This window comes from Sceloporus undulatus, chromosome 6 (assembly GCF_019175285.1).
Source record: "Sceloporus undulatus isolate JIND9_A2432 ecotype Alabama chromosome 6, SceUnd_v1.1, whole genome shotgun sequence".
In the NCBI taxonomy this organism is placed as follows: Eukaryota; Metazoa; Chordata; class Lepidosauria; order Squamata; family Phrynosomatidae; genus Sceloporus; species Sceloporus undulatus.
Window position 1 is genome coordinate 113,071,990 of NC_056527.1, and position 27,270 is coordinate 113,099,259.

A 27,270-nucleotide genomic window follows, 5' to 3' on the forward strand; every position below is an offset into this window, starting at 1 on the left:
TCCAGCGCAACTCTGTGATCAACATCTGCCAGACACTGTCCATAGAATTGCGCTGGAGAAGCTACAAATGCCTAAGTGTTCTCTCTAGGAATCTCTAGGTCCTTCAGTGCGACTTTTGGTTAAAGATGACTATAGAGTTATGATGGAGGAAATAATAATAGATATTCCTAGAGAGAACATATTCATAAAATCTGTGAATAATCAAATCTGCAAAGTCAAAGCCGCAGATGTCAAGGGACGAGTGTACACTCAAAATAGCATGTGGACTGTACACTTTCAAATGTAGGTGTGCAAACAAGTGTGGAATGAGTTGCATGTCTGAATGCTTCAAAATGCGATCAAGCTCCTGTACTTGGAAATCTAGCATGTAAGAAAGAAGAGTTCTTACTCTAACCTTGAATCTAATCAGCAACATATGTCCAAAACTTTTTTTCTCTTGAAGATGCCTAAAATCAAATCTGGAACTTTCCTATGAGCCAGAATCTGCAAGCAACTACTTACAAATAACCAGTTACTTATAATGCAGTACGACCTCCACATCCATGGGAAATAAATTCCCAGACTTACTATGGTAACACAAACCCACAGATAATAATAGAAAATGTATTGGAATGAATGAGATCTGGAGGAAGTTGAACATAAGAGCTGCACTGGAGGGCCTAGGAATTCCCACAGAGAATAGTGCTCTAGGCATTTGTAGGTCATAGTCAACTTCTGGTGGAAGCATACCACAGAATCACACTGGAAGACCTAGAAAATATTTATAAAGAACTTTTTAAAATATATATATGTATGGGTAAGTGAAAACAGTCCTGGAGATACGGGGACCCTACTATAATTCCAATTTGCCCTTCAAAAAAGATTAAAACTACATTGGCTCATATTTTCTTTTCTTCCAGAGGACAACCCGTGAACCAACTTCAAATTCAAACTAAAAGACAGATTTTAGCTTTGGGAAGAATGTCTTGACTATAAGAGCTGTCTGATAGTGGAGTGCACCCCCTTATAAACTGAAGTATTGTTGGAAAGTTTCAAAGAGTTTATGTGGCTGCCTTCCAGAGGCGTTTTAGCTGTGGATTCGTTTGCTAGAAAGGGGTTGGATTAGATGGCCCTTGGAAGTAATACCCAACTCTGTAAATCTGTATCTTTGGTTTTGCTGTGTCTCACGTTGCTGCATACAGATGATGTCCTTATAATTTTATTTTTTTTAAAATCTAAATTAAACTATTTTAATTACTTTTGAGAAACACGAAAGATGTGTTTTTTAAAGGTAACTAACTCCTATGGGGAAATTCAGTAGGCTCTGTTTTCAATGACCATCTGGTAGGTGCATCAAACTGTTGTATTTCATCTAAGCTTTGGTTTTTTAAAAAACTGGTATTTAAAATGCCTTAAAAATTGTATCGTTTTAAAAGAACATTTTAACATATTTTACTGCACATCACTTTGGGGGTGTAGTGGGCAGAGAAATGATTATTTTATTTTAATACACAAAATGAAATAAATACTTCAGAATGTGTGAAGGAGACAGCCTGGCAGTTATAGTGATTTTGTAAAAGCATCTTTCAAAGCTATAAACCTGGTGCTTTAAGAAGGCACTAAAGATGGATCTCTTCCGGCAGGCCTAGACACCCAATCTTCTATGAAGAACTTAAGGAAAATCCTACTTTTGGCTGTAATACTGCATGTTAGATGATTTTTTTATCGTCCTGAATTGTATTTTTAAGTGATTATATTTTATTGTAATCTAGATGTTATTGTGGTTTTATGATTGTAATCCTGCTTTGATCCACTGGGCGAGGCAGGAAATAGAAATAAAATTTATTATTTATTGTGTAAATTTACAGCGCTTTATAAATAAAGGATAATAATAATAATAATAATAATAATAATTATTATTATTATTATTACCCTGAAGGGCACCAGATTTTGTCTGATCTTGGAAGCTAAGCAAGGTCAGGCCTGGTTAGTACTTGGATGGAGTTTCACCTAGGAATATCAGGTGCTGTGGCTATATTTCAAAGAAAGGCAATGGCAAACTGTTCTGAATGTTTCTTGCCGAAGGAAACCCTATGAGTTCAGTATGAGTTGACAGGTACATACATCACAATAAGAACAAAACTTCCATTCAGGTCAAGAGACAAGTTTCAGCTGCTGTGCCCAACTCACCTGTGCTGGAGTGGAGGTCAGAGTCACAGCCGGTTTGAGGGGTGTGGTCCCAGTGCTGGGTGCAGCTTGGCTCTTGACAGGCTGCAGCACCAGCTGTTTGACAGGTCGGCCAGGCTGCACCAGCCGATGGAGTGTGGTAGGGGTCCCGGCTCCAGGGGACACTTTGGTGGCCAGCACCGCATTGCCTGAGACAATGGAAACACCTGGTCGCAAAGGGGTGCCCGTCAGTACCTTGGCAAAGGTGACTTTGCCCCCATTGGCTGCTCCAATGGGCTGGGCTTGGATCTGGGCCACATGCGCACCTGTCATCGAACTGCCTGCAGGTGCCTTCAAAATGACGATCTTTGGGGCAGCAGGAGGAGCAGCAGAAGTGGGCACTGTAGTAACAGCTGCCTGCCCCCCCAGCTGAAGAGGGGGCTACAGCTGGCGTGGTGGTCGTGGAGGACACACCCATGAATGGGTTGCCCTGGCTGAGGACTTCCTGATCCTGTGAGGCCTGTAGGAGTCCTGGCTGTTCCTGCTGGGACAGTTCAGGTCCAGCCTCAGTTTGTGCATCTGGGAGGGGTAGAGTCTGTACTTGGGCAGATTCCGGCTGTGGTGGGGCTTGCTGTTCCTTGGATCCCCCGGTCAGAGAATCTAAGGCCCCACCTGGCAACCCCAGGGCCTCCTCAATGGGGTCCGGGGCACCCTGGTTAAAACTCTCATCTGTCAACGAGTCCAGGCCGAATAAGTTGGGATCGTCAAAGAGGTCCATGATGGGGTCGGCCATGGCAGAAGGAAGAGTCTGAGCTCTAAGACAAGGGGAGGCAGTTTCCCCCTATTTTTCCAGTTTCAGCTGCAGTTCAGATTTCCAAGGGTCACACGATCAGGCTGGAATAACCCTTATGAAAGAAGGGGCTGATCAGAGCTGGCTGAAATAGAGGAAACAATCAGTGTTAAGCAAAAGCTCAGATGTCTTTTCACAGTCCCAGAATGCACGGCATCCAATAAGACTCAGTTTTTTTTATGCCTAGCTAAAGCCCACAGCCTTGTCAGTTTCTATTTCTATCTGGTATAAAACACACAACAAGTCTATTTTTTAAACAGTCTGCAGCATCCCTAATATGAAATAGCAAGAGAAATTGCTTCTGAAGGTCCTTCTGCACCAGTGTGTCACAACATGGTACTCTCCAGTTGAATTTGATCACTCCTTCCATCATCCCCAGTTATCCCATGTAGGCTGGTCTAGGAAGGAATTAGAGTCCAACACATCGGGAGCATACCAGGGTTGGAGACAGCTGTATCACACACAAATGTACAAGGAGGACTCTTTTTTTAGTGTCAGCTTCCAATATGGAACATACACAGAGACAGACAGACATATATATTTAGTCTTTAGTATCAGAATTAGTTTGTTTGCCTCTCTTAAAATGCATGTTTTTGTGTGTCTGCATCATTTTCCTAAGCCATCCAGCCTTGTCTAAGGAGGACTATTTCAACTTGTTAATAAGCCAGAAACAAAATGTAAGATATCTCTGACCAAAAGTGATATTAATCCCTCCAGTTCCAAATTTCAGAATTCTAGTCATCTGAATTATCTGAGAGATAATTCAAATATTTTTACAATGTAACTATCACTCTAATGCTGTCCTCTCTATGCACCCTGTAGTATTTTTATTTATTTATTAAAAATATTCATTCATCATCTCTCTGCCCACCATACTCCGAAGTGATGTACAGTAAAATATAGTAAATTATCTGGAAAAGCAAATTTGGGCAATCTCCACCTTGAAAATCCCTCATATTGTGGGTTTCCCCACCCCAATTTCTGGGCCTAAATGCTCTGAAGGATTCAGATCCCATTTGATCTTGGAAGCTAAGCATGGTCAGCCTTGGTTAGTACTTGGATAGGAGATCAACAACGAATGCCAGGTCCTGTAGGCTATACTTGAGAGGAAGAAACTGGCAAAACATATCTGATCATTCCTTGCCTAAGAAAAATGCTATCAAATTCATGGGGTTGTCATAAGTCGATAGGCGATTTGAAGACACATACACACAAACATACCCACCTGCTCAAAGTGACACAATTTCAATTCTGGTTGCCCTTTTGATTGTTTCTTGACTCATTTAAAAAAAAATGCTTTGGTTTGGGAAGCTTCATAGAATTAGGAGAAGCAAACTGACAAATTTTGACAAATTTCAGCTGGTTTGGGGGCAATCACTCAAAAATGGCCTTCAGTTTTTTAAAAAATAGGGGACTGGGGCCTCCGAGGAACTCCAGGAGCTGCATACAGGGTCCCAAGGGCCACATGCAGCCTGAACACTGCACTTTGCCCAGCCTGTGTTAGGATGGCAATGCCATAGAATGCCTACATTGTAGGTCTAGTTTTGAGTGGATTTTGAAAGAAAATATTACTCTGGGATGCTAAGATATTGTAGGAGGATTAAGAAAAGTGCTTGGAATTCTACAAGGGACTCCCATTAACTGATAACTGCGAGTAAGCCAATGTGTCCTTCAACTGTAGTTTTCCAAGTGTTAACTTGTCAAATTCACACTTACTATATGCTATAAATGTGTAATAATAATAATAATAATAATAATAATAATTTATTAAAATATTATAATAAAATAATAAACAATGATTATATTACTACTAGACAGTGGGCCCTTGTTATACGCTGGGGTTTGGTTCCAAGATCCCCCGTGTATAACAAAATCCGCGTATGCTCAAGTCCCATTAAATGTAATGACATAAAAAATGGTGTCCCTTATAAAAATGGAAAATCAAGGTTTGATATTTGAAATTTATACTTTTTTGGATCATTTACAAACTGTGTATGCTTAAATCCGTGTATAAGATGGGCCAACTGTACTACTTATTGTTATTATTTAGAAAACCTCAAAGAGAAATAAGGCTTGGATGCTTGGAACACGTGTTTTATAAAGAAAAGCTAGGACAGTAGAAAGCAACAGACTATATTTGTCCTCCAGGACAGAAAGCATTGCCTAGAGTGTCCTTACTGAGCAAAACAGAATTACAATGACCACATATTTTCCTCTAGTGTGCTCTAGGAGCAAACATGAGAGACAGATCAATACATCCTAAGAGGAGCCAGAATATTTCTTCAACCTAAATCTGTATTCCTAACAATTTTACAGTTGCCATTTAATGTTTTAGTTTGTTTAACTTTTAACATGTGATTTTTGGCCCTATTTTGGGAGAAAAGTGGGCTTTAAATCAAATAAAAATAAGCTGAAATGGAGTGATAACGTGTATGGACCTTGAAGTTTGCTTGCTGATTTATGGTGATGCTGATTTATGGTCATAGGGTTTTCTTAGGCAAGGAATACTTGGGAGGTGGTTTTGCCAGTTCCTTCCTATAAATATATATATAGCCTACAGAACCTGAGCTTTGTTGATGGTCTCCTATCTAAATATGTAGGCTGATGCTGCTTAGCTTCCATGATCAAACAGATCTGGTACCTTGAGGTTATTTAGGCCATGAAATAGGGATAAAGGAACCTACAATATGAAGAAGCTAAAAAGCTTGGGGAGAAAGAATGATCACAATTTCTCCTGACAGACTATTGTTTTTTGTTGAGGTGCATAAAAAAGGGTGCAAATGCCCTCCCTTGCATATATTCTCTCTGTGGCCTCACGTTATTTTTTAAATTCTGAATGGGTCCTGGAAAGAACAATAATATGAGAAGGCCAAGACAAGGGTCTTCTGTACATTCAAAGACAGGCACACTTTAAGCTTGTAGGATCAACTTTGTATTGCATTCAGAACTATGAAATTCACTGACTGGATCCTGGGTGGAATTTTGGGAAGAGGAATCTCTGAGCAGATTCTCAACCCAATACCCCGACTTGGGCTACAACTCCCAAAATCCCCTACCCCACAAGGTCACCTGCCACACAGGCTAGAGCAGGGGTAGGCAACCTTTTTGAGCCGGGGGCCGGGTTGCTGTCCCTCAGACAACTGGGGGGCCGAAGCCAAAAAATTAAAAATTAAAAAAAAAATTAAATATATAAATAAACCAGGACAAATGTAGGACAAAATTTTCAAATGGAAGACACTTTTTTAAAAAAATGGAGGACATGCGAAAAAATTTGCTGATTTTTAAAAAAATGTTAATATAAATGCAGGTTTCTGAGGCTTCTATAGACAATTGCCCCCCAAAGGCCCCGGCGGCAATCGGCGGCAGGACTGGGCTGGGGCCGGTCCCAAGGCCTTGCCGGGCCGCATCCGGCCCGCGGGCCGCAGGTTGCCTACCCCTGGGCTAGAGGATTATGGAAACAGTTTTTTTAAATGCCTAGCTTTGTTGAGATCTGCCCAGGAATTTGCTTTCAATACCAATAATGGAGGTCACATACACATCTACTCCTGTTCTCCCCCTAACCAAACCAATATTCTTTATTTTACTGGCCTTGCTTAGAAAGAAAAAGGGGCCTTTTGATAGTTAAAACCATTGGGAATCAGGAAGGGTAGGAGAAAGAGAAACTATTCATATCAACTACAAATCACACAAGAAACTGCCCTCCCTGTCTTAAATGAACCACTGTCTCTACTCCCAGTATGTTACACCAGGATAGGTTTATCCATCTGGGGGGTCTCAACATTCATTTCCAGAAATCATTCATCTCTTAGAGAGAACAGAGCAGAACACAACTCTGGGGCTCCAAGTGTGAGCAACACAATTACTTCCCCCTAGTTGCCATGGGCCACAGGATAAATGTCAGTCCATATGTTTTATGGTATTTTGGAATCTTTATTTCAATTTTTACTCACATCCTAAGGATGTGAGAGGTGATTTCAATGATGCACCCACCTTCTTTCTTCCAAATATCTAAGAACATTCATTGGTCAGTATAAATCTGTGACACTGCCTGGCTTTCTTACTAACAAAGTGATTAAATACAAATTTATCTGCACCCTACCAATAAGTCACTCTATTGGAAATATCAGCAGAAAGTACAGGAATCGACAATGTGAAAATTCCAGAAAGAAGCATTTGCTCAAATAGGAAAAGACTGGTTGGGGATGATAGGGATCACAATCCAGATGACTGGGAGGATGCCCAATTAGCGAAAGCAGGCTATATTTCAGAGGAAGGAACTGGCAAAACCACCTCTGAGTATTCCTTGCCTAAGAAACCCCAATGAAATTCAGTCACCATAAGTGAACAAGTAACTTGAAGGCACGCACACACACACAAACACTGTAATAGAAAGAATGGATATACTTGAGCCAAAAACAGTGTTGAGAATTAAATCAAGTGAAACCTCAAGTCTCAGTCCTGAAAGATTATAAACTCTGCCCCTCTGGGTACCAGTAGTCAAAAACATTTATTGAATAATCTGGCAAACTAAGCAACCATGTTTAAATTTTAATTAATTAATTAATTAATTAATACACACACACACACACACACACACACACACACCACAAACAAAACCTATCCAAACCTGTCGCTCCTCCTTTACCACCTGGGGTGTCTCTTCCACCCAATATCTCCCTGGGCTCCTACTCTCCTCCACACACCTCTGACTTGCCATCTGCACAAATTCAGTTTATCCCGGAGACCCTAGCCTTCCCCCCTTTTCCAAGAGTATGTCTTTTTCTTTTCCACCTGCCTTCTCCCAACTCCACCCCATCATCTTCGCACCAGATTCCCTCTCTCCTCTCACTTGTACTTGCTTTAAACCACCTATGCCCTACAACTACAGCAACTGCAAATCTCAGCTTTTTTTCCAGCCCCCTCCTGACCTTCTGGGCCTCTTTGCCCCCCCTGCCCTATTCTCGCCCCCATTTCTGCCTGCACCTCCACACTCCCAGCTCCCAATGACATATATATTCCTCGCCCACCTGCCGACTGCAGTTCCTTCACCTGCCCTGCCTCACCCAACACTTGCTTGTGCAGCTCCAGAAATGCACCCACCTCCTTAACCCCAAATCCCAGTCCCCCCTGAACCCAGCACCTCTTGATCCCCTCCCCATCTGCAGATCAGGCCACCCCTCACCCCCAGACCGCATCACGGCACCCTCTTGCAAGCGCCACATCTTGTGTTCCCTCCATACCTTTTTATCCCAAGCCCCCAGTCCTCTGTCATCGCCACTCCACCTTCACATCCTTCCTTTTCCACCCCTCAAAGCCCTGCCACAGTCCTTCCCAAGCCCCCAACCAGTCTCTCTCCGTCATCCCTGATTTTCACCAAGCCCCCTCCCTTATCTCTCTATCCTCGTCCTTTCATTTTCTGGCATTCTTCTCACCCTTCATCCCAGGTCCCCCCCATCTGATGCTGGATCCTACCCGGCCCCAATAGCAGCAGCTCCTCCTCCAAGCCTCCAGCGTCTTCTTCCTTTCTCCTCCTCCTCCTCTTCCTTGCCCAGCACAGAATGCGAGGAGGAGCCAGGCCGCCAGCAGCCTCACCCCCCCCCCCACCAGCTAGCCAGACACAGTGTGCCACCCAATCAACTTCCTCCTTCTCTGTGCTCCATTGCAGAAAGAAAGAGGGGCTGCCTTCCCTCTGGCTGGGGTCAGGGCTCATTTGCATCCTTCAATCCCATTGCACAGAGTCAGGGCTTTCAAAAAAAGAGAGATCTGATTGGTTTAGCAAAACATTGAAAGAGACGCAAATGAATGGACCACAATGACCCCTCCCTCTCCCATGTACATAGACATGCATGCACAGACACACAGCCATACACGCACAGAGATGCACCCACATGCAAAATGGCATGCACATCGCAGGCATATACACGGGCATGCATACACTCACATGCACAGCCATCACAGGAATACCCACATTCACATATACATGCACGCTGGCATATGCAAAGTCATTGCAGGAATATATACATCTGCACTTGTATGCACAGAGACATGAAGGGCATATACATACAGGCATATAAACATATATACACACACTTGTATTATAGGTACAAATGTCACAAACACATACATACTTGCATATATATACATAAACACACAAGCACACACAGAGCCACCAAGGCGTAGTGGTTTGAATGTTGGACTATGACTGTGGAGATCAGAGCTCAGTTCCAAGCTTGGCTATGAAACCCACTGAATGACCTTAGGGCAGCCACACTTTCTCAGGGGAAGGCAATGGCAAACCCGCTCTGAACAAATCTTGCCAAGAAAACTTCATGATAGGTTTATGTTAGTGTCACCCTAAGTTGGAAACAACTTGAACACACACACGCACGCACGCACGCACGCGCACACACACACAGACACACACACACCTATGTATGGACAGGTATACGTGTATTTGCCAAGTGGCACCCCCTCCTATCAAAAACTGTTGGAAGTATTTCTTTCTATTCCTTTTTATTTCATTTAAAGAATGTACGTGCCACTGTCCACCAATGAGTTCAGAGAAGTGTTCAATGATGTAAAGCATCTAAAAGGTAGTAAACTGCTTAGGAGATTTTACTGTATTCAGGCGATACAAATATAAAAAATGAAGATAGATAAATAGATAAATGGGAGCATGAGCTATAGAACGTGAACCTGTCTCTAACTGCACTGGTATTGTGCACTTTTAATTGATTTCTGACTTATGGAGACCCTAAGTCAAATCTCTTGCCAAGAATTTGTTCAGAGTGGGGTTTGCCTTTGCCTCACTCTGAGGATGAGAGAATGTGACTTACTTAAGATTATTCAATGGGTTTCCATAACTGAGTGAGGATTTGAACCCTGGCCTACAGAGTTGTAGTCCAACATGCAAAATATTATACCATGTTGGCTCTCGTTATGTGTCTTCACTTCTACTCCAACTCAAGGCAACCTTATCATAGGCTTTTCTTCATAAGATATGTTTAGAGGGGGTTTCCCACTGCTTTCCTCTAAGGTGGAGAAAGTGTGACTTGTCCAAAGTCACCCAATGGGTTTCCATTACCTGGTCTTGAACAGCCCTTGTCCAGCACTTTACACCACAGTGGGTAGCTTTACTTCTATCCCAGGAGTTTGGAAATACCTTGATTATATGATCTCTTCCGGCAAGCCTACCCCACTTAATCTCTTGTAAGGACTTCACCCCACTCTTCTATTTAGGATGATGTATTGTTTTTAAACTTTAAACTGTTTTTAACAATGAATATTATATGTTTTATTCTTGTATACTGTTGTTGTTCGATTGTAATCCCGCTTCGATCCATCTGGAAGAGGCGAGAAAATGCAAATAAAAATTTATTTATTTTTATTATTATTATTATAACTTAAATTAACTTTGGCTGATATCAGAAAGCTTACAGTATATCTTGGATTTCCAAACTGTCTAGAAACCCATTTTGACCTTCCAGTAATGATAATGAAGAGAATGAGTCTGCAAGACCAGAGTTGGTATCTTGCCTCAGGCACAATCTCATCTGTGGGTCATAGGCTACTCCTCTCTCTGTGTCACCACCTCTATCTACACAGAATACAAATGGCCTACTTTGTAGGAACATTATCATAAGGCAGAGAGGTGATATGATGGCTATCTTTAAATATCTGAAGGCATGTCATATAGGAGAAGGAGTGAGCTTGTTTTCTGCTGCTCCAGATATTGGAACATGAATCAATGAATTCAAATGACATGAAAAGGGATTCCACCTAAACTTTATGAACAACTTTTTTAAAAACCAAAATAGCTGTTGGACAGTGGAATAGACTGCCTTAGAAGGTGGTGGGCAGAGGTTGGATGGGCATCTTTCAGGACTGCTGTAATCATGTATTCCTGCATGACAGGAGGTTGGAAAAGATAACCCTTGTGGCCTGCTTAATACAAGCAGGCAAAAATGCTTCAGATAAACGAACAAAAACATTCTTCAAAACCTTTAAAATGTATTTGATCAATGATAGGGAATCCAGATGCTGTTGGACTGCAACTTCCACCATCCCTGACTATTAGCAATTCTGGTTGGGGATAATAGGGGTCAAAGTCAAAAACCATTCACAGAGTACTAAGTTTCCTAGGTCTCATAAGGTAGGGATGCAGTAAGGCCTTCCCAATCTTGAACTGCCAGCTCCCATCAGCCCTCCCCAATGGCTGTGCTGACTAGAACTGATGGGAGTTGCAGGATAACAGCAGCTAGAGAGCAACAGGCTGGTGACACCTGTGGAATGGTATTAAAAAAAGGGGGGGGGATATATTACCTAGTAGTAAACCTCTATTTACTTGTGCAATTACTGGCTTTATTTCTTTTTCAAGGTACTGAGCCAAAGATGCTCCTATGGCAGAGTTTTAATACTCCAAAGATGGACAAACCACCTCCCACACAACTTTGAGGCATCTGTTTTTCATAGCTTAGGGATTTCAGACAGACTTTGCTGAGGGTCTTAACTGTGTTTCGAGCCAATATTTGGCTGCTGTTGGTACTAGCAAAATGCAATGTGAAGTGCTACATAATGGGTTTTTTAAAGCAAACACGAACCGTAGAATTAGATTCGTGCATGCTGCCTGTGAACACATAGTTATAGCACATCTATCATCTGCCTCCACCATGTCATCCTCTACAACAGAGAGAGTATATTGTAGCTCATGGTCCACATGAAACCCAAGGCCATTTTTGTGGCCCCAGGGGTCCATTTTTTTTGCTTCCAATTGCACAGCATAGTGTGTGGGGAGGATGGGGCGGCTGAATTTTTATGGGGTGTGTGCGCAGATTCTCAAGGTCTCCTGGGGGCTACTGCACCCCCTTAACTTCTGGCAAATGGCACCCCTTCTCTACAACAAAGGTGGGTGAAGTGTGGCTCTAGGACACAGATTCCCAACCTTTTCTATGTCCCACATCCCTGGAATATGTTTGATTAATGTTCAGCTCCCCTACAAAAGTAGTATCACATTTGAAGATGAAGAAATAAAGGCCCATTACAAACGGGAAGTAAAGTACGTGCTCAGCATGTACTAGGGTTAGAAAGGGGCGTCTCTTCCAGATGCCCCTAACCCTAGTACGTACTGAGTCCGTACGAAATGGCGGCGGCCATTCCACACGGCCGCTGCCATCTTGATGTAGCGGACGCGCTGCGTCCGCACGTGGCACCCCAGAAATTACACTGCGAGTGTGCACTTTGGCACTTGCGACGTCTCTTCCGGGGTGCAGGAAGGAGTGCGGTTTTCGGTATACCGCGTTGTTTGGTTGCTGCGGTTCCTGGATATTGCAACCGGCAGCGGCAGCAGACTGCTGCTTTTCAGTGGTCTGTAACCCGCCATAATTTCTAATTTTTGAACCACATGCAATACTGTGGATGAAGAAATCAAACTTAAAAAATAAGCTTTTGGACTCACTATATAAAATGCAAATCTAAACTGACAAATTAGTTTTTAATTCCCCCCCCCCCCCAATTAACAAAGACTCATGACTGTTCACTCAAGGACACAAGCCACTCTGGTGGTGCAGGCAACCCAGGTTGTGAACCTCATCTGGTTCTTTCAAGACTACCTTTGCAGCTCTTGACCCCTGCATATTCCCAGACCATTCCTCCACCAACCAAAAGTAGGGGGATTTTTCTCTCTAGGAAGTACCCAGCAGCAGCACACCTTTTAAATAGGATCAGCTCTCCCTTCGTCCTTCAGTTTAACATTAAAACAAACAAGCTGGTCTTAAAAATTAGAGGTGTTGGTCTGACTTCTGGTTTTGTTTTTTTTGATAATCTATGTGGTTCCAGGATAGAAAATGGGACCCAAAAACCACTACATTTTCCCACTCCTTTTCTACGGAGTTGTATTACATCGTAATTAATTGTATTATAGACTGACTCCTCTATCCACAGGATCAGTAATCATGGTTTCACTTACGGTACCCACGTCTAAAAAAACAAAGGCCTGTCTAGGCATCTAGAAGTCATCCAGCACAATTTTATAGTCAAATTCTGGCAAGAATATAGTGTTTGTCATTATCCACAGTTTTTTGCTATCTGTGGAAAGTTTGGGAATGTATCTCCTATGGATACCAGGGTCAGCCTGTAAGCAGGAAAAATGGGGGTGGGTGAGAATCTCTTCCATGTAAAGGAGGGACAACTTTATTGATTTCACTAGGATATCAATAAGACCTCAGGAAACTCTATCAATTTTATATCTGCTGGGATGGCTTCAGGCTATCCCTCAAAAGTGGAGGGGGATGCCATTCTCTCTCTACTCCAGCTCCTCAAGGTATAGACATGTACACCCAATGTGAAGCACACAGTAATACTTTTGTAATTGTCAAAAGATTGGTGAAATTGATCCGGTCTTGCTTGGTCTAATCTTGTCTGTTTCACTCAAGCAGGATTGGGAACTCTGTGGCCTTCTGAAGCTGCTGAACTGCAATATCCAGTATGTCTGGTGGACATAGCCAATGGTGAAGAATGCTGGGAGGTGCAGTTCAATGATATTTGAAAAGCCATGCAATTCCCACTCCTGTGATAAAGTACTGAGACAAGAATAGGGAAAGAAATGGTTGGAAGGCATTTACCACTTTAGATCAGCATGGGCATAGCATAAAGCCCTCCAGATGTTGCTGGATTGCAAATCCCACTGCTTCTAGCCAACAGTGCTGGGAGTTGAAATCCAACATCATCTGGAGGGCAACACCTTCTCCACTACTGGTCTAGCAGTATGGCAATATGGGCCCACATAATCTGGGACTGGTAGGTGTGGGAGCCCCTTCCCTCTGTGATTCTGTGGGAAAGTTTAATTTGTAAATAGCAGTAACACATGATAGTAGCTACTGATTGGGACTGGATAAGGTTTGCAATTGTTAAATTACTTTTAAAATGCATCTGAGACTTCAGCCTAAGTGACATATTGGGGCATGAGCTTCATAGTCAGAGACAAGAACTTACAATACTTGATTAGGAGTCTTCCACTGAGATCAATGGAACCTATATCTAGGGGGAAAAACGGTATACAAATAAAATTTATTATTATTATTATTATTATTATTATTATTATTATTATTATTATTATTATTATTATATAGAGCTTGTTTCAGTGAGATAAGTCTGACTGCTTTGGAGTACAACAGACCACCAACTTACCACCCAGAATCCAACTGCCAATCACACTAACCACTAAAATGTTTGTGTTTGGAAGTTCTGTTCATGTGTGAGTTAAAAAAAAAGAATGTTCCCATCATGACCTTCTCCTGGATGAATGTCCTGAGAGGCACATGTTTGGCAGACAAAATGTTGACCTAGAGAACATTTTTACATTCATGGCCCAATTAAGCTCGATCTTCACCACTGTCTTGACACTATGCAGTGGACCCTTCACACCATACAGTGACGGCCACTATCAGTGTGTGAATTGCCACAGCCCATATTATTTAATGGCAGCGTGTACATGTAAACACACTGATGCGTCTGCATGCACATTGCTGTAGTTGAATATGGAAAGTGACTGCCTGTGTTTTTTGCCATCAATGGGGGACCCGGAACTGAGCCCCTACAGATGGGAAGGGTCTACTGTACTTAAAGCTCATGGATTCTACTACCCATGGCTAAAGACCCTGAAATTTAACTAACCTATGATAAGAGAGGCAAAGTAATTATGGATGTATGTAGCCCCCATAATTCCTTTTCTAATGGCCATGCTGTCTGGGACCTCTGGGAGCTGCCAGCCCAAACAGCCAAAAGCTCCACACTATTGCTGCACATACTTCTGTACAGTGGAAGAAGGGGGAAATCTGTGTACACAAGCACACACAAGCACACCACGTACATGCAGGAAATCCTATTGGTGCACTATGCCAGATATAAGACACTGGGGAGAGGTTGATTGAAGCTTGCAGATTTTGCCTGCCTTTCCTGGCCACTACTGTGCAACCCGGGGAAAAGTGCAACCACTAGCACAGTGCACCAACACCATTCTGGCCATAGTGTGCAAAAATAAATTCCTTACCCACTTAAATCAGCCTTGGGTAGAGATTTTTGGCTAGTGAAAAAAAAAAAAAAAGAACAGAAGAAAAAGGAAGAAAAAGAGGTGTGTTTTATTCCACCTTAATCTGAAGAAGAGGGAGGGAAAGGGATGACCTTGAAAATGATCCTTGGATTCCAGGGCAGCTTGTTAAGTGGATGCAAGGAGGATTCTAATCCCTGTTTAAAATTCTGTGGAACCATCCATGGTAGTGATACCAGGCTGTGATCTTAAGGCATGGAGCATGCTGCTTCTTTTCACAATATCTGCTCTGTAGCACAACTAAAGATACACACACCTTGCTCTGTTTCTCATGACTTCGGCTTACGCCTTTCATTTCTACTGAAGTGGCTTCCCCCAAACCAATTGCCAGTTGCCCACACCCTCCCCAAATTCATCCTATATTGCTTCATCAGCAACTTTCTCGATTAATTTCCTATGTGTCTACAGAGGGAGACTAGCAGGTTTGGTGGCCTCATTTCTTTCCTCTTTCAGGGAAGAAAAAAGACCAAACAATAAAAAGACAGACACCAACACCTACAAGTTGCATGCATGCACAACATCATATTCCAATTTAAAATGAATCCAACATTCTAAAAGCACTTAGTTCAGAAACCCACACAGCCACACACAGCATTTCAGACAGCAATCCTTAAAAGCACTATTTTGTGTATCAGGGATGGGAATTCTAACATTATTTAATTTAGTCTGAGACCTCCAATATTAGTGCTATTAATTTTTACTAGCCTGCAGAGGTTAGTGGCCTTTATTGCCATGCTGGTTGTAGAGAAAGGAAAGCATCCTACAACACATGTGTTATCCTAATCTAATTATATTTCCAAACTTTGTACTGTATACAGGATACTAACCTCTCAATGAGCTAGTATGCTTTAAAGATACATTTTAGCAAGGTGCTGGCAGAGGAAGACATTGCGATACTGATGGCAAGCAGAACTTTTTCTCCTCTCACTGGCCACTCAGTCACCTACACAGAATAGCAGGTCACCTATTGTGATTAGCTGAATTGTTAAATGCAAAGTTGTATCACTGCAAACTAGTGTCCAGAAATATAATTTCTAGGAGACACAGGGACCTCAGTTTTTATTCTCTGGCAATGACACAACATTTTTGAAAAAATATAAATACAAAGTATTTCCACAATTTGTATCCATGAGGTACACCCCTCCCCTCAAGATTGCACTTATTTTTTAAAGAGCATATCTAGCCAGTAAAATCACAAGTGTTCCAAAGAAAACACAAACAAAAATAAAACCCAACATAAATAATAAAAGTTGCAAATTTTATAATTAAACCCTAGGACTGCAAGTGTGAACTCAGCAGGATGACATTCTGTTCAACTTTCTCCTCTGTTTGAAAGCCTAAATGAAGGAAAGTATTGTACTTCTATGCCAAAGCTAATACTTGTAATTTTTTCAGGAAACCATGATTCAAGCCCCCCCCCCTTTAACATTCTTGCCCTTCTATCTTTGTTAGTTATCTGCAGATATTTCAGCAGAAAGAGAGGGGGTCTGCCAGACACACAGCATATTGTGGTCCTGCTGAGATAGACTACATGATTTGATGCCAAAATCATACCCCTTGGCATTACAAGCTTAATGGGGGCCAATTCTACCAATTCACTCCCATTAGAACTACAAAAATTATATCAATGTCAACAGTACTGTCTTACCAAAAATGGACCACTGGTCTGTTTTTTCTTTCTGTGCTACAGCCATAAGAATGACTTTGCTGAAAAGCAACAGTGATCAGAGGCAAGACATTCATTCCACCACACACACCCCCCTCATGTATTACCTATGATATGGTCCAGCATACATCACCAGCTCCTGTACCTAGGATGATCAAAAGTGCAAATCCATGGTCCACAAGAGGCCTCTTCCATGGTGGCACCTCCATCTGAGGAAAGCCCTCCCTCTACCCCTTTTCAAGGCTAAGTAAAGACCTTTGCAGGAATCTTTGTGCTTTGAGATCACAGGACTTTTCTTATCTTGCAGCTGGTTTTATGTTATTTATATAAACAATTTAACTGTCTTGTTGGAAATTGTTAAACTATTTAATATGATTTCATTGCTGTTGTTGCTGTGTGCCTTCAAGTAGTTTCCAACTTATGACAACCCTAAAGTTCCTTTAGAATGTGTTTGTTATTGCCATCCTGAGGCTGAGAGAGTGTGACTTTCCCACGGCCACTTAATGGGTTTACATGGCTGAGCCAAGATTCAAACCCTGGCCTCCCAGTGGCCTAGTCCAATGCTCAAACCATTACAGTACACTAATCTGTTTGAACTGGTCTATATTCTTTTAAATTGTTATCAAATTAATTTTATTGTGCGCTGCCTTGACATCTTTAGATGTAGACCAGAATATAAATATTTAGATATTTTTTCAAAATTACTGTAAACTGTTCCACCATCCTGAATGCACTTAATCTTGTTTGATTTTGGAAGCTGACCAAGTAGAACCTGATTACTACCTCCATGGGAGACAATGCCAATATGCTTTAAAAACAAGGCTTGCGGGCCACTGAACCCCACAGGCTGCTGTTTCCCTATCACCATTTTTTCATCTCTCCTGCTTCCAGACTTTCCATTTGCCAGTCAGTGGATTTTAGAAACATTATTTTTTTACCACAAGTCCAATGTAGACCAGATGCACCAATGAAGAAACTAAGCAACGCTGCACCACAATGGAATCATGGCACACCTTTAGCATCTGGTCTGTGACAGCAGTAGACAATTATTAAGTGACTGACTGATCAAAGCTATATTTAATAATAGTTAAGAACGTTGCACTAGAATTTGGGAGATCTGGGGTAAAGTACCCATTAAATCATGAAACTCACTAGATGATCTCAGAATTCAAAGACATCGCTGCATTAGTCTGGAAAATCAGTATGCAAAGGGATCTTACAGCATCTTTGAAAATGACTGCAAGAAACAAGTTGGTAGCACAAGCTTTCGTAGACTTGAGCCTACTTTCTCAATCTCTATTGACCTGGCCTATTCCACTTGGTTGTAGTGAGGATCAAATGGAAGGGGAGGCAAAACAAGATATAAACATAATGAAACATAACCAACCAATAGTTATTTACAGTAATAAAAAATCCCAGATATCTATGAAGCAACCAAAACAAACTGAGAGCCCACTGTAATATTGAAATATTAACATGTTTGGAATCTGGGAATTAATACAAAAACTGTTGACACTAACTATAACAGGGAAGTCTAACAATGATCTCTAAATGAACATTATGAGGATGTGAAAGGAATCTTCCTGGAAAATACATTCCACACGTGGTGGAAAGCATCATGCAGGCTCTAAGCTGCTTAAGTCACCAATGTGAGTGTCAGCAGCCAAAGAAGAAAAATCTAAATTTGGTCTTAATAATCAGATAATAACATGAGAGAAGGTGTCATTTTTGAGCAGAATGGTCCTAAGCCATTTATTCACTTTAAAGGTTAACACCACCACTCTGAAACAGGATACAGAACCAGTGGAATCAGTATAGCAGCACTGGAGGGATATATTCAAAATAGCTGGTTGCAAAAAGCATCCTCAAGGCAATAGTCTTCAAATGTCTGGAAAATCAATGCCAACCACAGAGCTAATATGGTTGCGCTACAATTTGCTGTATTCACACCTGTATTGAGAACATAAGAAGTGGCTATATCTGCTCAAAGACTCATCTAGTCCAACAATTTGTTCCTACAATGGCTGACCAGATGCTCCAATGAGAAGCCCACAAGATGTAATGGGTAAAATAACATCCTCCACTCATTCTCCCCACCAACTAGTATCATGAGTATATAATTTTTGAGGAAATACATAACCATCAGGACTAGCATCCACTAGTCATCATCTGTGAATTTGTCCAATCTCTTTCTAAGGTTGCAGTGGCCACTGATATTTCTTGCATTAGCCAATGTCTGGTACCCACTGGAATAGGCACAGCAAGCCATGAATCAACTGCACATCATACTAAAACTTTTGGGATCTATAGGAAGGAAAAGGTCTCCACACTTGATTCTCAGCTGAGGAGACTCCAGAGATTATCTGACTTCAACTCTCACAGTTCCCCACTGCTGACCAAGCTGGCTGGAGCTTCTGGGAGTTGAGGTCTAACATCATCTGGAACTTCTGCCATCTCAGCTCCTCATCTGAGAACTACTTGTCCAGGGGCAAGCAAAAAACAGGAGTCACCAATACCTGGTTTAGACCCAGCATTGGTAAACAGATCAAACACTGGACATCCCACCACCTCTCAAATGTCTTGGCAAAAATGGGATCAGAGGTGGCATCAGTACTATAGGACACTTGCTCCTGCTTACAACTTGACAGAACAGAAATAACATTTGACCTAAACGTATAGACCAACAAAAAAAGAAGACTAGGTAAGCAATAAATATAGTTATACATACAACAATTTCAAAGAAATTAAGTTTCCATATGTGCAAACACAAGAAGCAGCTTCTCAAATTAAGTTAAAACAAATTTTGCCAGCAAATGGACACGAAGCAACCAGGAACAGTTTCCCACGCATTGCTTTGTTTCAAGGACCAATAGCAGTACTACTGAACAGTTTTGTTGAAAACATCTGGCACTGGTACATGAGATGAAACATCTGTCAATAAAGTACCACAGAAAAATTCTTCGACATGTTCAACATGAAGTTGAAGCTTTCATGGCCGGCATCCATAGTATTTTTTAACATGGCCACATAAGCCCCAAAAACACAAAAAACTATCCTCTAGATGTTGTTACTGTGTAGCTGCTTCTGCTTGTTTCTTTCTTAACTAACACATTTAAGTTACCGTTTCAGATGTTATTGGGTTTGCATAACATTTATAATATAATTTAGCTCTTTTACAATATAACTTTCTTTATAATATAAACATATTTATACTCATTGCTTTCTTAGTCTTCTTTCTTCCTGATGCATCCAACTTTCCAATATGCCTACAGTTGACTTCCAGAGCCTCCTGCTACTGATCCAGGGATGGGAATCAGGCAACCCTCCAAATGTTATCAGACTGCAATTTCTAGCATTCTTCACTATTACCTATGCTGGGACTTACAATCGAACTACACCTGGAAGGCTGCATGATCCATATTCCTCTGCTAACGCTTATTCTATTGCTGCTGTTTCCTCCTACAACCTTCTCTCAGCAAGCAAATGTGTACACAAAAACGTGCATAGGGAATAGAGAGAAAAACCATACCAACCTGAGTATTCTCTGATCATGTCTGATTTCAGTAGGAAAACAGAGTCAGGATTTCACCAACAGGGAAAATAGCAGAAATCTCCCAGAAGGGCAAGGAAACAATCATGCCTATAAACCATGGAGAGTTGTTACTACCAGTCAGAGTTGACAGTACTGAAATGGATAGACCAACAGTCTGACAAAGTGCTAGGGGGCTGCCGACATTGCTGAACTCTCTACAATTTGCCCTCTCCTCTTGGTGGTTGCGCTAAAGGAATAGGACAAACAAATGGCCGTGTGACGACACTGGCAAGGATGAAAAAGGCCCACGGAGAATGATTTATAAGCCAGGCCCAACAGTTAGACCTTCCCTACTTCTGAAGACTGCCTCCAGTTACTCCATTACATAGATGTCAGTGGTATCCATACTTTCATTCACAGTCTAACACACCTCAGGGGAAAAGTGAACGATTGTTGATATTTTCAGACTGAACAGAAAACAGGTTTTTCAAATGAGAAATATTACAGACCCTTAGCCCAAAATCTGGATGAGGGAGATTATTTATGTAGCTGTTTGGCAGGATAATTAAGGCTGATCTCTTATGGGTCTCTAAGTCAATCTCAAACAGGATTTTGACTCAGTTTTCACTCCCCAAAACTACAAAGATAGAATACAGTCAACTCTCTGTATCCATGGATTGTTTTTCCAACAGGTTGAAACATCAATGAATTTATAAAGTATTACAAAACTAAATAAATTCCAAAGCACAAACCTTGATTTTACCATTTTATATTAGGAACACAATTTACAATGCCACTGTAGTTAATGGGACTTGAGCATCTACAGATTTTGGTATCCTTGGGGAGTTCTGGAACCAAACCCCAGTGGAAATGAAGGGGTCACTGTACTAGTGTATATATTCCCCATCCGGGCTGAAAGAAACCTTTAGAAAGCACAGCAGATTCCACACACCACATCTATACAGTATAATTATCACTGTTTGCCTCTGTAATAGCAAAGGGAGTTGTATGTGGGAAAATAAGTAAAGACTGGGGATAAAACAGAGGAAGATAAATCCTTTGTCTACTTTTTACACTTTTTCTCTCAGTACAATAGAGTGGCAGTCAAAAGGTAATTCACCAGGATTAAGAAGTCATAAATGTATCAAAAGACACAGGCCAAAACCATGTAATGACTTACATGGGCATGATCCTTAAGGAACTCAATGGGATTTACTCTTGTGTAAAGATGTATACCAGCAATTCCCAAACACTGGTCCTCCAGGTGTTTTGGACTTCAACTCCCATAAGCTTTAGCCAGCTTGGCAAACAAGTCAGGAATTCTGGGAGCTGAAGTCCAAAGTTTGGGAACCACTAATGTATATCATTGTTCCCAAGTGGATTACAAACCCCTTGAAATATAAAATTCCAAGAGCTAATCTTTATTGAAAGAAGATCAAGGTTTGCTGATGTTTCTATCCTGGGAATAATCCCCACTGAACTCAATAGGGCTTATTTCAAGAGACAAGTATAGGACTGCACAGTTATTTTCCCTCCCACTTACTTCCTTTCATAATGTGGCTTGCTTTACAATTTCAGATCAGCCTTTAAAATAGCTGTAAGATCTGAGTGAAGCCCACCTATTTGCCCCCCTCCCAACATAAATACATTTTCTTACGTCCCCAAATGTAGCTACACTTACCTGAGGGTAAATCCCATTTATTCTAATAGAATTTACTTCCAAGGAAACAGAACAGGAGTGCAGCTGCCTTCTGCAGAAGGAGAAAAAGAGACAAGGATAAACAGGACTGGAAGGGGCCTATATTGTCACTTACAGTGTTTCCTGTTGATTCTTGGGAAATCAAAAATACTTGTTAATGGAGTTAGGGCAGAAGTGGGGCTCAGAAAGGCTGCCAGATGCACCTCCAAGCAATCATCATTATTGGCTATGCTGACTCAGACTGCTGGGAGGTGTAGTACAAGAACATACAAAAGGCCTTATAATTCTCACAAAGGGCTATATTCTCAACTTTGTTTTTGCTCACAGCTTTTATTATCTCATTCTCCTTGCTCCACTTCAGCCCTGTAGTTTGAACACTTGATATGCAGAAACCATGTTCTAAATAATATTTATGCATAGACATAGTGGCAGATCAGCAATTCACCCCGACCAATGTGCCAGAGAATGGTGCCATATTATGACTGTATTCACTTTCTTCCTGCAAACTTGCCCCAGATTGGCAAATGATGGCTCATGGACCAGCACCAGTTCAGGATCACCACTTCTGAGTTGCACTGTACAAAAGTTCACACAAGAAACAGTCATGCAAGCAAGGTTTATATAGATGATACAGTTGCATATACCTTCCTTCTCCTCCTCCCCAGACACCCAAAACAGACCAGTTTAGAATGATGCAGCTGAGACAATATGACAAAAATTTGTTTCCAAATCTATGGGTACACATGCAACCAATCCTCTGCATCTTCCTGCACTGGCTATACATCTGCAATCCAATGAAACCTACACGGGGAAAGCTTGTCAACAACCATACCGACACTGATGCACAAACCTAAGACCAGCAGTACAGAAAAAGGGAGGATAGGTGGTTATTTTTCTTTTCACTGTGGGTGAAGCAGAAAGGACTCTTCCCTGACCTTGTCAGTTTCACCGGAGAAGAGAGAAAGGGATGCACTGATGAATCTCACAAGGCTTTCCCTCCTACACTTTTGTCCAGGGAGGAAAATGCTAACGTATTAAATGGCCATTACCAAATGAATGATCAGAACTCTGTGGAGCCGGGAGAAGGAGAAGAGTGGAGAACGGAAGATCTTTCTCAGAAAGAACGCATCTGTTTACAAGCCAGATGCACAGAACCACAGGAAGGGTGGCGGCTCACGACTGATCCCTTCTTGCCTGCCCAATCCTAGTCCAAAACTTAACCAGCAGATCTAGATGTGCAAATACCAACAGCAAAACCTGCACCCATCTACATCAAGGGAGGGACACATGTTGGACCTACTGGTGGTGGTGTCCTTCCTCTTTTAAAGAAAACCACTTACATTTCGCAATATGGCATTCATCCCACATGTGCACACAAACATTCTTCACAATCCATTACAATGTATGTACAGATCAGCTTAACCATCCCTCAACATACAAACACAAGGCCGGTGCAAAGGAATCAACCCTCTTTCGTGCACAATTACTTCCAAATGCTCTCTGTAAGAACTTACAGACTTCCCTCCCCTCTGCACTATCCACACAGATCTGACCTATTTGTAACAGAGGTGCATTCTTTCTTTTCCTCCTCCAGCACCTGATTTGCTCTAGAACCCATTCATTTCTCTTTTCAGTGGTCCATGACATTCTCAAAACTCTCCTAAAGAACCACATCTCAATTAAGTTGTTTTTTTTCATATCAGCTTTCTTCACTATCTAGCTTTCTCAAGCAGCCATAGAAATGGGAAATAAACTGGCACAGACAATCCTAATTTCAGTATTTAATGATACATTTTTATATTTCAGGATCTCATTTGGTTCCTTCATAGCGGCCCTTCCAAGTCCAAATCTTCTCCCCATTTCCTGACTACAATATATATACATATACTGTACATATGTGATAACATGACACATGATATGCATGTGTGTGTGTGAAGGAAAGCATAACCTGGATTTACCTTCTTCCCTCTCTCACTTTCCATAAATTTATCAATAAAACCTGAAGAATGGAAAACAAATGTCACATTTATTTATCTACATTCATACACACACACACACACACACACACACACACACAGATACACTTCATAGAGGAAAGAAAGTAAACCCAGGTTGTGCTTTCCTTTATATACACAGACACACTGTATGTTTGTATACACGCATATATATGTATATATATTCTTGTATTTTGTGTGTGTGTGTGTGTGTGTGTGTGTGTATACAGGTTTTACAATGGAAAGTAAAGGTCACATTTATTTATCTCTATTGATTTTTATATCTATCTATCTATCTATCTATCTATCTATCTAGAAAACCCCAAGTATGTTAAGCAAAGGTCAGATTTATTTACTTCCATTCATTTTTTACATAGACACACTAAATAATGATATATACATACACAGTGTATTCACACACACACACACACACACACACGGGTGCGTTTGAAGGAAAAAACAACCTGGATTTAACTTTTTCTCTTCCTCACATCCCACAAATATACCAAGAAAACCCCAAGTATGGAAAGCAAAGGTCCCATTTATTTATTGCCATTCATTTTTTTACACACACACACTCTAAACAATGCTATACAAATACACAGTGTATTCATTCACACAAAGAGACACATTTGAAGAACAACGCAACCTAGATTTACCTTTTCTTCTCTCGCTTCCCATAAATATATCAGGAAAACCCGAAGTACGGAAAGCAAAGGTCCCATTTATTTACCTCCATTCATTTGTATTTGTGTGTGTGTGTCTGTGTGTGTTTGTATAAAAATCCACCAGTGATGCCTTCATTGGTATCACTGATGGATTTTGTTTGTATTTGTTAAATGGCCAACACAGCTACTTCTGCATCTGTGTATGTATGGGTATCTAAAAATTACATATACACACACAGTACATGTGTATGTACATATATACATATATATTAAAATTACATATATACATACACACAGTGCATGTGTATATACATTATATATATATATATATATATATATATATATATAATACTCATATATAGTGCATATGTGTGTATATATAGAATCATATATAATACTATATACAGTACTATATATATACTTATAGTGTATATATGTGTATTATATATATATATATACACACACAGTGCATGTTTATGTACATATTATATAATATTTATAATCATGTATATATATCTATATATAATATGTATATATGTATACACAGTGCATGTATATGTATATATAATATAAATATGTAACATTTTTATAGTGTGTGTATGTGTATATATACATATGCATGTATATAGACACGCACACATGTATGAGATATATACATAAACACAGTGCATTTTATTACATATACAGTAATATAAATAATATATATGTATGTGTGTGTATATATATATATATACCTCATTAATATATACAGTATATATGTGTGTGTGTGTGTATACACACACATATATAGAAATGATATATATGTATACACACAGTGCATGTGTATGTACATATAATATAAATTATATATATATATATGTATATACAATATTCATATGTAGTGCATATATCTAGTATATATCTAGTGTATATGTATATGTATATATATATACACACACAGAGTGCATGTGTATGTACATATAATACATATACAGTGTGTGTGTGTATATATATATCTCTTAAATGGAGGTGTGGGAACCAGGCTCCTTGCCTGGTGCCCAAAGGTCAAGCAGCAGAGCCCCCCAGAAAGAGAGAGAGCCGAGGCAGGGCTCAGGCCCTCCATCCCTGCTTCCCACAATGCCCTCCTCCTCCTCCTCCTCTTCCTCGCGTGGAGGGCAAAGGGGGCCCTTGCGATGGCGGCGCTGCTGCTGCTGCCGCCGGGGCCTTCCTCACCTGGGCCTCCTCCTCCTCCTCCTCCTGCTTTGCTCCGATGGAGCCTTGAAGGCGCCGCTGCTCCCCCTCCCCTCCCCTCCCAGGGAGAGAGAGAAGAGAACAAGGCAGCCGAGCATGGACGCCGCAACCTAACCCCGCTCGGCCGCCTACGAAGCCACACCCACCGCCGACTCCTGCGAGGCTCCCGCGGCCGAGGATTGGCTCACGCCACGAGGCCGGGAGGCGGGACCAGGCAGCATGGTCGGTTGAGAGAACCTTCCAGGAAGTCCTCTCTGCAGAGTGGAGGAAGGGAGGGAGGAGGAACAGGAGGGAAGCGAGAGGAGAAGGGGCCTCGCCTGCCTGAGGCTGTCTAAAGAGGCGCCTGATTTCTTTTTAAAATGAAGCACAACACTTATATTAAAATGTAAACGACCCCCTTTTAAGAAGAAGTGGAATAATTTATGGCATTTATTTACGCCGTTCGGTGTTTTGACTCGCCCGGTTTCTAAGCATTCAGGCAATAGGTTAGACGGCTTCTGAAGGAAGCCATGTTGAGCTGGCTGTGGCTCTGTTTTTATGGAGGGCGGGGAGGATTGAGGCCGAAGGGTGTTTTTGAGGCACACAGTTTAATGCAGCTGTTGCACAGCAGTTCAGCACTGCAGAATTAATGTAGTTTGGCACCACTTTGGCTTCCATGGCTCCATCCTATGGAATCCTGGGATTTGTAGTTTGGGGTGGCACCAGAGCTCTAACAGACCAGGCTGAGCAGCACACACCAAACTACAAATCCCAGAATTCCACAGCATTAAGCCGTGGCAGTTAAAGCGGCGTGAAACAGTACAGTTGCAGCCTGTGTTTTATTTTACTTGTTCATTTCTATGCTGCCTTTCTCCCAGAAAAGTGGCTCATTAAAACAAAACAATTAAAACCAAATAGCTAAGAAAACAACATAAAATGTATAAACATATAATAGTTAAAATACGTGGAGAGATCTTGTAGCACCTTTGAGACTCACTGAAAGAAACTGGCAGCATGAGCATGAGGGTCTTGTGCCCCTGACCCTAGCGAATATGGAGGGACAAGTGTGTATGAACACACTCCCCGTATAAAAGCCTTCCTGACATGATGATACATTAACAACTCTCTCTGGCCTTTCTTTGCGAACAAAGATTCAGGAAGGACTCATCCATCCTGCGCTTTCTACAAGCGCGTTGATGACTAAAAAGGCCGATCCGGGATAATCAGGTCCGGTTGCAGAAAGCAGAGCGGAAAGTCTCCTTGTGTGATGTTTCCGGGTTGTGGTTCTTTCTTCGTTGTCGTTTCTCTTCGAGACTCATTTGGCACAAATTTTCAAAAAAGGCTGGAGTATCGTAGATAGTGCGTCTCCATGCCTCCCAATGCGAGGCCAGGGAGGACCATTGT

General features: G+C 41.4%; 1 protein-coding gene across 4 annotated transcripts in view; it reads right to left on the minus strand.

Annotated features, from left to right (window-relative positions):
- Positions 1-26,087, minus strand: part of CHD8 (chromodomain helicase DNA binding protein 8) — a 63,255-nt gene extending 37,168 nt beyond the window's left edge. For 3 of the 4 annotated variants that reach the window (XM_042473169.1, XM_042473168.1, XM_042473167.1), the window contains exon 1: positions 2,170-2,613. In XM_042473169.1, the coding sequence (XP_042329103.1) occupies positions 2,170-2,478 (309 nt within the window). In that variant the 5' untranslated portion in view covers positions 2,479-2,613. Of the gene's footprint in view, positions 1-2,169; positions 3,081-20,297; positions 20,405-21,977; positions 22,048-25,869 lie in introns of those variants that run through there. The other variant, XM_042473170.1, reaches the window with a different exon arrangement.
- Positions 26,088-27,270: the final 1,183 nt, after the last annotated feature.